The 12,986-nt window shown below is 35.2% G+C and overlaps 2 protein-coding genes and 1 non-coding gene across 3 annotated transcripts; 1 reads left to right on the plus strand and 2 right to left on the minus strand.

Annotated features, from left to right (window-relative positions):
• Window positions 1-3,117: 3,117 nt before the first annotated feature.
• LOC141691602 (PRA1 family protein B3-like) lies at window positions 3,118-3,711 on the minus strand. The gene has a single exon (XM_074496371.1). It carries the CDS (start codon window positions 3,709-3,711, stop codon window positions 3,118-3,120), a length of 594 nt encoding a protein of 197 aa, XP_074352472.1.
• A 636-nt stretch (window positions 3,712-4,347) lies between these two features.
• On the minus strand, window positions 4,348-6,860 carry LOC141688940 (GDSL esterase/lipase At1g06990-like). The gene is made up of 3 exons (XM_074493089.1): window positions 6,187-6,860; window positions 5,734-5,974; window positions 4,348-5,320 (listed from the first exon to the last, which is right to left on the minus strand). The coding sequence occupies exons 1-3, from the start codon at window positions 6,814-6,816 to the stop codon at window positions 5,121-5,123; spliced, it is 1,071 nt and encodes a 356-aa protein (XP_074349190.1). The 5' UTR covers window positions 6,817-6,860; the 3' UTR covers window positions 4,348-5,120.
• Window positions 4,455-4,539, plus strand: TRNAM-CAU (transfer RNA methionine (anticodon CAU)). The gene is given in 2 exon segments: window positions 4,455-4,492; window positions 4,504-4,539. It is a non-coding gene; the product is annotated as a tRNA-Met (tRNA).
• Window positions 6,861-12,986: the final 6,126 nt, after the last annotated feature.

Consider the following 12,986-nt stretch of genomic DNA (forward strand, 5'->3'; position numbering starts at 1 on the left):
AAAACCTCAGAAAAGTGAAGAGTTACGAATTGCTAAACCATCTGGCTCGATATGCTGTCTACCGAAAAACAAGAAGAAAGTTCCAACAGGTGAAAGATGATTAATTTTTAGTTCTTGGAACTAAAGGTTGGGAATCTGCCCCGATTCCCGGCGTCTGCGTAAGCGTTTTTGTATACTCGTGTGCTCAGATCCACAAATACTATGATGATAATGAAAATAGCAAATCAACAATATAGTAAAAGAGGCAAAAGATTTTAACGTCTTAGGAAGGAAAGATTGTAAGGAAATAGTGACAAGGGGAGGTTTTGAGTGAAACACTTCAGTGAGTGAGGGATATACATAATAGATATGCCAGTAGACTGAATTTGAGTATAGAATTCAGGCTCGCATATCTGGATATTGTAATCTCTATTTATCTAGTTAAGTTATTTTGGATGTAGGCTTGCCGAACCACGTTAAAATTTTTTTTCATTTTTACTATATTGTTGATTTGCTATTTCCATAATCATCATAGTATTTGTGGGTCTGAGCACACGAGTATACAAAAACGCTTAAGCAGACGCCGGGAATCAGGGCAGATTCCCAATATTTAGTTTCAAGAACTAAAAATTAATCATCTTTCAGCTGTTGGAACTTTCTTCTTGTTTTTCGGTAGACAACATACCGAGCCTGATGGTTTAGCAATTCGTAGCTCTTCACTTTTCTTAGGTTTTGCCGAAAAATAAGCTAAAAGCATAACATCAACATAATAGGGAAGAGAAGATGTTGATACTCGACGACGAAACCTCTCCTGGTTGAAGTGTTCTTTTCCATCTTAAATTGGTAATAGACTAATAAATCTGCAGGTAATGCAGTAGCACATTGTCGTGCTAAGTTAGCACTAGTAATAACATGGTGGGTGGTGGTCTGGACAACTTTTCTTTCAGGAAAAATAACGGGGCACATATAATTGCAGTGTTTTACTTCATTAATTTAGGAGCATGACTGTTGGCTAAGCAAAAAGAGGAAAACAAATTTGGGCACTGTCCGGGGTTAAGAGGGAGAGAAGGAAAGGTTGTCAGGAAATAGTGACAAGGGGAGGTTTTGAGTGAAATACTTCAGTGAGTGAGGGATATACATAATAGATATGCTAGTAGACTGAATTTGAGTATAGAATTCAGGCTCGCATATCCGGATATTGTAATATCTATTTATCTAGTTAAGTTATTTTGGATGTAGGCTTGCCGAACCACGTTAAAATCTTTTGTCTCTTTTACTATGTTGTTAATTTGCTATTTCCATTATCATCATAGTATTTGCGGGTTTGAGCACACGAACTATATAAAACGAAAAAGAAAATAAAGGTGTAATTAGAAATGAAGGGGATGGAGGTTATTTATATGGAAGAAAGGTGGGTGTCCATTTCTCCCTATCAATGTGGGACAAAGACTGAAAGTGAGGAAACTTGGTTTTAGGCTTAAAACCCAACAATCTCCTCCTCCGAACTTCCGACTCTTTCTTCCTTGTTTCCTTCATAGAAAACACTTCAACCACAAATATTTCCAAAGCTCCCCCCAAGTCATAGACTCCAAACTATTCTCTAGTTTGCACATTCATTCTCGCATGCCCACTTATTTTACGTACAAGTGTTCCATTGGCCTTTTTTTGTCCAACAATATATATGTGAAGCAATCTTTTATATGCGCACATACTCACTTGATTCATGTTGACCAATCCCATATGTAGTCCCTCACACACGCAAGTGTGACCATCGATCTTTCATTTACCCCAACTGCATATCAAATGAATCAATCTATTGCATGGTTCACTGCTCACTTGATTCGTATTGATCGATGCGCATATGCAGCTGCAGCGCACCAACTACTCGTTGATGCTATAGAAGTCCTTCGACCAAACTTCCATCCCAGCAGTCTTTGCACCATCGTCTAGACTTGACAGCAATACAACCGCAACAGTATCATTCAAGTCCCTCTTCTCTCGTGCACGAGATAACCAGATTTTCGAAGTTCCAGTACGGTCTGGCTCCGTACTAACCAGACGATATATTCCCCCACGGAGCTCTCCCTTCATCTGAACCATACGGCCTCTTTCGATTTCCATAGCTCCCCCCCACTACAGAACAACTGTAGCCTTCTGAAGCTAACTGGCCGATATATATTCAATTTTTTCTCAACTTAGGAACGTATCTTACCCCACTAAAATTGCGAACTGCTCGATCGAACATTTTGATTTTCAGAATTCCAATCCCCTTGATCTCACAAGTAGACCCCCATCAGCCAAAGAAACTGTTTCATTCTTTATTTCATGGAATTCCTCAAAATGCTCTCTCTCGGAACATATATGGTAAGATGACCCCGAGTTTACTAGCATATCTATTATGTATATCCCTCAATCACTGAAGTGTTTCTCTCAAAACCTCCCCCTATCACTTTATCCTGACAACCTTTCCTTCTCTCCCTCTTAACCCCAGACAGTGCCGAAGGCCTCCTCCTGCTGCAGCGGGACCACCTCCGATGACTGCAGCCGACCCAAATATCCTAAGAAATAGTTTAGGCACGAGAAACTTCTATCCTGACACTTCCTGAAAGCAAGCTAAGTTCGCTCTCCTACTAAATGAACTATCTAACCGCTATATAAAAGGAGAAATAAAAGAAAGGTGTAATTAGAAATGAAGGGAACGTGAGTTATTTATACGGGAGAAAGGTGCGTGTCCCTTTTTTATCAACGTGGGACAAAGAGTGAAAGTGAGGAAACTTGGTTTTAGACTTAAAACCCAAAACTAAAGATGATTAGATTAAATCATTAGTAATTTTACCTGACCTGACATCTTGTACGTTAAAATTTTTAAATATATATATAGTTAATACCGGAGTAAATTTTGGAAGCCATGCCCAAAACACAGGGGTGAACAGAGCTTGTTACTCAAGAATCAAAGATCGAGATTATCATTAAGAATCAACACATTTTACATATTCTGCAGTTCATGTAACGTATGCCAGAAAAATTCTTTAAAATTGTATAAATTTAAGACATGTATTCAAATACTAATAGCCAGTACAAGTTCAAAATCATGGCTTTATGAAAAGAATGATGATGACAAAATCACATCTAATATACTCAAACCATATGAGCACCAGCTGATGTTGCGGCGCTACTGAGCATCGAGAGCATTCCAATTCCACCAAGGCTATCTTGCTCATCAAGAAACAAATCTTCAGGAACTCTGAATGCTCCATGCACACACACAACTCCAAGTCCAATTAACATTGATGTCATAATCAATGATCCAATGCTCGTTAGAAAAATGACGATTATTGATGCAGTGATTAGGCCACCTAGAGTTTCGCGATCAGAGTAAACACGGCCTAATATGATCACAGGATGATCAGAAGGTCGGAACAAATAGAGAAAGAGCCATGCAGCAAGGAGAGAAAGTAGAATGCAAAGAGAGAAAGGGTGAGAGAGTAGAGAGAATGCGAGGATTTGAGAAAGTATTGTAAGGTAGTTTATTCTGAAGTAGGAGATGTTTTTACGGATACGAGAAGTGGCATTGCTGATGGATAATGGACGAGAGAAGGCGGTTTTGTCGATGAGTTCGTACCAAGGACGTCGATGAGAAAAGGCGGTTTGAAGAGTGTTGTGGAGGCGCGTGAGAAATGTATGGAAGGCTGGTGTCGCCAAGGATGATGGGAGGGTGTAAGTAGAGGACATTGCTGTGGAATTAAATTAAATTTCTGCTTAGAAATATAAGCAGAGTCGAGGAGAGGAGAACACTTATGTTCAAACTCATAGAAAGTTGTGATTCGCAGGGACCGAGTGGCTAAATAAAAGAAGTTTTTTTTTTCAAAAAGATGCAGTGAAGAGATGTAGTTAATTTTGCGTAGTTTGTACAAGAAAGGTGTTTGACTATGTGAAGCCAGATCTAAAAGACTACATTTAAGCCAAACAGATGCGATCTGGCTTGTTTATACGGGAAGTTAAAACACTTTCACCAAATAATCAACAAAGGCTAACCTGCACGAGCCCTTTTTTTAGCTTTGACGAAATTCTTATAAATTCAGGTATCAATGAAGCTCTGGATCATCTGCAATTCTGGTTTCGTCACTACCCGGAACACATAAACATATAAATGATTTAATTTGGTAAAGTAATCCCCAAAGAATGTGCCGGCAAACCAGGCTCCCACACTCAACTGCAAGGAGCTCTGCAACAGCTATCAAATGCAGCAAGCCTCAAGGCTCAAGCAACAATGTCATCTTTATTTAGTCGTAATTGTTGCGGTTGGAAGTAAAGTTATTCGCCTTAAAATTCCAATTTATGCAAGTCATGTTAAAGCAATTAATTTTTTTATAAAGTCACCCTGATACATAAATTTCACTATACAAGTAACCAGAAGCAGAACAATCTTCTATTATAATAAGGTATATATACTAAATTAGGGAAGCTTGCATCTTGGGGTGGTGGCGCAGTTGGCTAGCGCGTAGGTCTCATAGCATACGAGTAATCCTGAGGTCGAGAGTTCGAGCCTCTCTCACCCCATTCTTTTTCCTTTTTTGCATGGCCAACTGCTCCTAGTTATTAATGAGATATAAACTACTGCTATGGTGCATTTGTGCCCCCATAGTTTTTTTAAAGCAAAGGTGTGCAGGCCACCTCCATGTTTTCGTCTGAAGATAATGCTAATCTAGCCCGGAATGCGCCTGCAGAAACTATTACCATCGAGATGAAAAGAAACAAATACTTCAGCGAGGATCGTCAAATAGAGAGGTGATTATCCATCTTCTGAGCCCAAGAATGACTTCCATCCCTAGTGGCCCTTTCAGATTATTTCACAATATTCACTTAGTGATCGATAAGTGTCATATATGTCATATGTGTATCTGTTCATCATACAAAATAGAATAGCATTCTACAATTTGGTGCTATCATACTAGAATCACTACAATTCTACTTTAAAGGTAACAACATATACAAACTGGACCTAGCCACCGCTGCTATGAAATAATTTGATGAATGACTTAACTAACATACATTAATTAGATTTAAGATTTTAAGCCTTTGCCTTGTAAAATACATTAAAAACAATAAACCAGCTAGCTAAACTCAAAAATAATATTTAGTTATGGCAGGAGATTAAACTGTGGGAGAACATTGGTAATTAGTTGATCAGACATGTAGCGATAGACAACTTGCGTAGGATGTATGGAATCCCAGAGAAAATAATTTGAAGGATTTGAACATGTCAGCACCAACATATTGCATGTTAATCCCATTGTTAGGGCTCCTTCTCCACAGCAATTCCCAATAGGTGTAAATATACCTGCCATCAATTCATTTTAAGAGCCAAATCATTAGTTCCTCTTCGTGTCTGCAAAATGTTAACAAAATACTAGAAATATATGGCAGTGAAGATTGCAGTAAGTAAAGTATATTAATCAGTGATGTACGTATAAATTATTTTTTTGAGATGTTCCAATTTTAATTTCCCACACATATGCTGTGATTCGGCCTCTAACCTTACTTGTCCAGCATTTTTTTTATAATGCACAATACTTGGTAGATGCTGGTTTATCGAAACAGGCTCAGGCTCCTAGATGAGTATTAGAAGATTCTATCTAAGTTTATTCAAGTACAGAAAATATACATGTAATTAAGCGTAACTATGTACCTTGACTGTTAGCAAATTATGTTGCAAGAAAAATGAAAGCGAGGATAAACAAATAAAGAATGTACCGTGAGGAATTGGATTGGAGGCTAATTCTCTCAAGGGTGTGAAAATATCAGCATAAACAAGTGTGCTTCCAGGAAGTGAGGATTGTAATTGATTTAACATTGCTTGGAGCTTCCTATTATACACTTGAGGGTCCGAATTTGGGTTATGCAAGCATCCCACTATTCCTCCCATCTCCAGAGGGCCACAGACAGGGGGAAGCCCGGCTATAGCCATGTTGCGGCATCCATCTTCATATAATGCCTGTATTATCCATCACAAAATTTATATTAAAAGTATTTTTTTGGTAATCATTCTTGAACAAAAAAAGAAAGAAATTGCAGAGACAGGTTATGAGTATTGAAGAGTATTAAATCCTGTTTTGAGGTCTTCCTCCTACCTAAGGTTTTAGAGCGACTGATTAGTTATCCAATAATAATAATATTTGTAGATGTTAACAATGAGAAAAAATTAACCTTGATAAACTTTTCGATGTTGCCTATCAGAAAATCTTGGTATTCATCAATGGATTGATGAAATAGCCCTGGATTTTCATATATGTTAAGGGACACATCATTACTTCCTGAAGTAGCAAACACCAAAGACTTTCCGAGTAAATTAGCAGCCTCAATTTCACCCACCATTTGAATTAGCCTATGCTTGTAATCCATAAAATACTTCTGGTATTGCTGTGTCACAGAAATGACCTGTGACAGACTAGCAGTCCTGTCATCGTATCCAGACCCTGCTGACGCAAAACAAACTCCCGTGGGAAGCTCAGATTGAGGCAGATTTGGGTCGAGAAAAGGAGGTACATATTGCTTTAAACCCAAGGCATCAGCCAAAAAATCCGACATGAGTTTTCCATCAGAAAATCTACCTGTGGCAATGCCACCGGGAAATGATACACCATATGGTGCATGGTTTGCTTGAATTTGAGTAGAAATGTAGTTATTATTTCCGGTATCGAGTAATGAATCACCAAAGATAAGAATAGAAGAGAATTTGGGTAGTTTTGAATGATCTGAAGATGCAGCATTGCATGTCAACAAAATGTTGCAAAATTCAAGCAAAATGATATCAAAAAGAAGGAATAAAGGTGCCATACGAGCTAAAAAAGATTTCTGTTAAAGTTGAGTTTGTTCATTTGTTAATGTCAATCTCTTTCACGATATATAGCACTGCCCACATAAGATATTTCTACTTTTCAGATAAACTAGAAAACTTTAATACAGTTTCTTACTTAAAGCCTCGTTTATCTGTTGAAAAATAATTTAATTTTCATATTTAGGTTCCGACACCGATCACAGTTTCATAGATTATTCTTGAAGTCATAATCTAGTGACGGACGGACGCTGATACATACGATAGATCACATATTAATTTTCCCATTCACACCCGCCCTTAGATCCTATCTACGATGAGTCACCGATTCGTTTTGCACCGTCCCAATGGCTCATTCGCATAAAAAACACAGTTCTATAAATTACCCGTCAATAAATTTATCAAGTGATTTTATGTTTGGTTGTGAATATGATCTAATACAAGACTAGGATTTGAAAAGTTTAGTTTTGATAAATCATTGCAAATTGAGCCGAACCGGAAAGCCCATTATAGACTAGGCCCAACTTGAAAACACAATACCCAAAACGTAGAAATGGTTTATTATTCTTAATATAGGTTTGTACTTGCCGGACCAGAAAGTATAAATAAATAGTTTAATAATATAACTCAGTCCAGATATATTAATTTTATCCAATAAAATACGTAAAGATGATTAAGGTGGTTTTTCTTCCCAGAGAAATGAGCATTTTTTCTTCCTGATATATGATTTTTTTTTGTGAACATTAGTAGTTTTTAAAAATATATGAAATTAGTCTTGTTGCTTGTATGATATTTTTATGCGAATTTATCGAATATAAGTCGAACTGAAATATATAATGAATTTGACGAAACAATATTCATAACCAAAAAGGGAAGCAAGTGGTCTTGATTTTTTCCTAAAAAAAACTATTATCCGCACACCAGTTCTATATACATTTCTAGACTGTAGGGATTCAAACTCGAAGCCGAAGAAATAGGTATCCGACTTGCCGTAAAATAATTTTGGAGCAAGTTGTTGAGTCAATTATATATATTATGATATAAAAAATGAAGATCCTCTTGCAATTTGTTTTTTCATACAAGTAGATGAAGAGTACTTGTAAATCCGATCCGGGTGGGTGCATCATTGCTGATCGTGCACCCGTGAGAAGATCATAATCAAGGACTTGTTTAAGCCTAATTAATCTTCTACTTAATCCCTGTTCAATGTTGGGAAACAAGTACTTTGTGTCTTGTAAGCAATTTACAAGACCGGCCCTCGAGTTTACTCGACCTAAGTCGAAATCAAATTTCCGATACCTAACATGCATAACATATACATGCATGTTATATATTTTCCAATTTTATAAGTATCGAATATTTTAGTTATAGGTCTTGTTCGCGTATAATCCAGGATACTGTAAAAAGAAAGTGAATTATTACGGAAAACAAATAAATAAAATATCTGGCAGTTGACAACTGGGCATTACATGCATCAACATGGTTGAGTTATGGGGCAAATCCAAGTAAATTTTGATTAGGTAGGTACATGCATATATATTGTTACTTTCTTTTCCAATTGTTATGATAATATATACACACATCTCACCAACTCCAGATTTTTTTTCATATTAATTCTGCATATGAAATCTTTAAGATATTTGTGCACGAGAGATATCAGAAATGAAGATGAATGCACGACTGTCCTCAATGGTACGTGGAACTCCAGAATCAGTCAGGACAAAAATATTTATTGGTAGTCTTCTTCAAATCCAAGATTAATCAAGACTCAAATCGAGATAAATTAAGATGATTTTTCACAATTTTAGTTTGGTCCGAACCTCAACTTAGCCCCTTCATCGTCACTAAACAGTCCGACCAAAAAACACACCAACATCGAGTATATTTTGATAAAACATTTTTATATTTTTTGTAAAAGTATGTTAGAGGTCCAAGTATGTTAATATATTTATAATAGTTTGAATAATAAAATTATTTTAGAGGCCATACGTGTACCTCATTCCTTAAATCCACAGCCCCGTGGTAAGGCTGTAATTTTCGGGTGGCTCGCGGGTTCATCCGATTCGCACTCGTTTAAGTGGACTAGACTCGAATTCGTTTAATTTGATGAATCAAGTTTGGGAAGAGGTTCCGGCTCGTTTAGTTAAATGAGTCGGCTCGTCTCGACTCGTAAAATTAAATATACAGAGTTTGGATAGAATTTTAAATTCGATTAAATATTAAATTAAATTAGTCGGTTCGTCTGACTTATTAAAATGACTCATTTAATTAAATGAGTCATTTCGACTCGACTCTTAAAAATTAATTCACGTAAATTTTTAGGGTCAATTAGTTAAAGGAGCCGACGGAAGTAAAACTCAATTAACTTAAGCTCAAAACTCGTTATGGTCCCCCCGAATTGCAGTTCTGCCTCATGGTCATGTATGTACACTAACGAGTAAACACTGAATTTTAGATATCTAGTAGAATCTTTTGAAGGGTCCAAATAAGCATGTACAATTAGGTTGGGATCGAGACGGAGTCTTAAATCTGCAAAAATCTCAAGAGTTACGTACAAATTATAAGTTAGGCTTTACTTGAATACCTTTAATGCTTCACGACATTGTCTACCTAATTAAATACGGAAATAAAATAAGTAAATGTAGTGTTTAAATAGACAACGACGGGTAATAGTAGGATATGGGGTCTATAGACGGGTCTTTAGAGCAGATCCTCAAAAATCCAAATTTAGGGTAATTATCTCAAATTTTCGTTCAACGCTTAAATGGTGATTCAAATTTGAATCACTGATTCAAATTTAAATTACTTGTTTTAATATTAAATAATAATTTCGTTATTTGTAATTTATGAGATTTTAAATTAATTTTTGATGTTTTAATTATATAATTAATAACATAATGTAATTAATAGTTAACAAAATTTATTTTTAAACTAAAACTTAAATAAGAAAATATAATTTTATTAAAATTTAAATAGAAGTACATTGTAGAGTCAGAAGTGCCGGATAGAAGTTGAGACTATTTCGATGATGAAAATACTCGATTGCAAGAATTCCTAGACTGCTTTAGAAAAATAAAAAATAAAGAGGCACATATTGAATTTAGATATGTATTAATTGAACATTTTTTGGAAAGAATATATGCTAATTCGGAAAATTAGTGTGTATCAATTATATTTTGTATGATGAATGTATTTTTCGTGAATTAAGTGCACAATTTTTAATATTTTATGTGTATTAATTTTTTTTGATTTAATTAATTTATGACATGTTATATATATTGTTAATAATGATTAAATGATAAATTTAAGATACAATTGTTTAATATAATATTTATATATTATTATATGTGAAAAGTACTTTGGTTCAAATATTTGGATTATACAGTTAGAGTTTGACTAAAAATTTGGATCAATATTTAAACCATTTAATAATTCAAATTTGAATTTTTGGATCACAAAACTTCAGTAGGCCCAGATTTTAAAGATTGGCTAATTAAGGCATTCATCATTTAAAAGACACGTATATAGGCCAAAAGGTTTTAATTAGATTGGGACATTTTACCTTTCTTTAGTTTGTTTTTTAACGGGAATACCCCATGCAGAATTAAGTGCCATTATTTAACAATCAACGGAGCCATTTGTCCTCTCTCGTCCGGTCTAAGTAGATTTATCTAAAAGTGAATATTATATTAATTTATATTTAAATTATGTTAAATAAAAAAGGGCCATTATTAATAGCGAACTTTTGGAATATAGTTTATATATATTATGGGAAAATTTAGTATAACAATATTTTGAAAGTTTGCTAAAATCACAGAGGAAATGAAGTACAAGAAATGGATTTGAATTGATATTGTTACTCATTTTACTGATTGATTTGTAAAATATTAGAGAAAATATGTATAATCTCTCTTTGATACAACTATTTCTCTACCTGAATCAAGAGGCATAAGTCCTCTGTTTACGGGGTTCAGGCCACACATCTTGAAGAACATGTTACCTTTAGACCAGTGGCGGAGCCCGACTTAAACTCGAGGGAGGGCCAAATTACACCATATTTTTTTCACAACAAAAACTAGTAAATACACCAATTAATTTCTAAGAGAAATCTATCCCTATCACTCATTTTTAGATTGTATGCCTAGTGTTTTACAATAAAGATACAATTGCTTAAGAGCGGTTAAATACAATTGTATAAATATTTTGAACAAGCAATAAAATATAACATCTTTTAATATTTCTGATAAAAACTGTTACAAAACTCTCTCAAGAAATACTGATGTTCTTGAGAGCTGCTAGGTCGAATGATACTCGAGATCGATACACTATGTGATGACCTAAACTGTGTTTATATACTACACAGCTACAACTAATCAATCTAAGATATGCATTATCAAAAACTAACCGAAACTGATACATATCTTCAACTGAATAGATAAAGTCCTATAACTCAGACGTAAAAGATATCTATTCCACAATACAAGAAACAGAACAAATCTTCTAAGCTGACTGTCTTCAAATATTGATGACATCCAAATGCTGATGATGTGTCAAATCCTGACGACACATCAAATACCGATGACACCCGAACAGCCAGATCCAGAGCTTCTTCTGATCATTGAGAATTCAATATATAACAATCTTTCCCAATTTATGCTTAATGTAATGAAGCACAAATTCCATTCTCAATGATGCCAAAACCAATCTACAAAATGTACAAGGAATAAAGCTTACTTTAGTATCTTCAGATAACTGACAGTTGTTTCCAGAAAGTTTTTCAATCTTTCTTCCTCCTTGCTCGTAGGACTTTAACAAGTTTTTTCTTCAACTCTCTCTTCTCTTCAGTTTCTTCTCCAAGATGATAGATGGCTGATCTCAACTTAGAAATTGAGCTTTTGTTTATCTCTAGATCACCAATCAACATGAAGCTTAAACTGACATCTTCATGATCAGGACTGAAGGATAACTGAGGACTGTTGAGAAAAACTTTTAGCACTGCTACTCCCTTTTTCATCTTCATTTCTTGACCAATATAAGTTCTGTACTCAGGAACATAATCACCATTGTATTTATCATCTTTTGTCATGACTCTTCTTCTGATGGCTTCAAGTATCATAGAAGACCAATTTCTGGTGACACTGTTCTCAACTCTAAGAAGATAGTGAATGTATTTCAATTCTGTCACAGTCTTCATTAAGAGTTGCTGCAATGTAAAGCTCTTTACTTTACCATCCCTGAAAAAGTACATAATCTCTTCTCTGACATCATTATCATTTATCTTTCTATAAATAATCTTCACAACTTCAACTTTCTCAAGATGTGAAGGAGAAATTCTTTCACCAAGATTCTCTGTCAGAGTATTTATATCCAGCAGATCAGATCTTAAAATCTCCATATCAGAATGACCAATGCCTCCTCTGGTTCGAGATTTGACAAGTTTCAGTTTTTCATTGTATTCCACCTAAGAAGGTTTCTTGATGGACTTATCAACATCTTCTTGTTCTGAAGTAGAATCTCTTAACCCTGCTGACACAAATTTAACATGCTTGAACCCTTTAAGATAATCAAATGTATAAATGTCTTTCCATTTTTTGTCCTTTTTGCTGAGAAGAGCATAACTTTTAGACAAATCATGAATCTTCCCTTTTTCTTTATGCCATAGCTCTCTCTTTGATTTTAAAACTCTATGCACATAATCTTTGCATGCTTGATCAACTTTCATTCTGTCAACCTTTTCCTTTTCATCAACCTCTGAAATATGAGGAGTGACTACTGTAGTAAGGGCTGACTCATTTAATGCTTCGATCATTTTCTTCTCATCAGAGTCAAAATCAGTCATCAAGTTCATAGCATCAGGATCTGCTTTTACCTCAGGATTTGTGTCTGCATCAGGAGTTACATTCTGATTTGCTTTATCAGCTTGATCAATGTCAGTGGCTGATCTTTTCTTCCTTTGTGTAATCAACTCTTCTGGCTTCTGAACTTCTTCATCTTCTTCATGTCCTTGTACATGAACATAACCTTCTCTGGATAAAACATTCAGAATAGTAGAGTTAAATGCAGTCACTTGACTTGATTTAGAAGTTCTTCCTCTTCCTCCTCTTCCTCTAACTCTTGTAGATCTCTTACCTCTTTTTCCTCTTTAGAATTGTTAGCTTCAACTTCAATTTGA

Source organism: Apium graveolens, chromosome 10 (genome assembly GCF_009905375.1).
Source record: "Apium graveolens cultivar Ventura chromosome 10, ASM990537v1, whole genome shotgun sequence".
In the NCBI taxonomy this organism is placed as follows: domain Eukaryota; kingdom Viridiplantae; phylum Streptophyta; class Magnoliopsida; order Apiales; family Apiaceae; genus Apium; species Apium graveolens.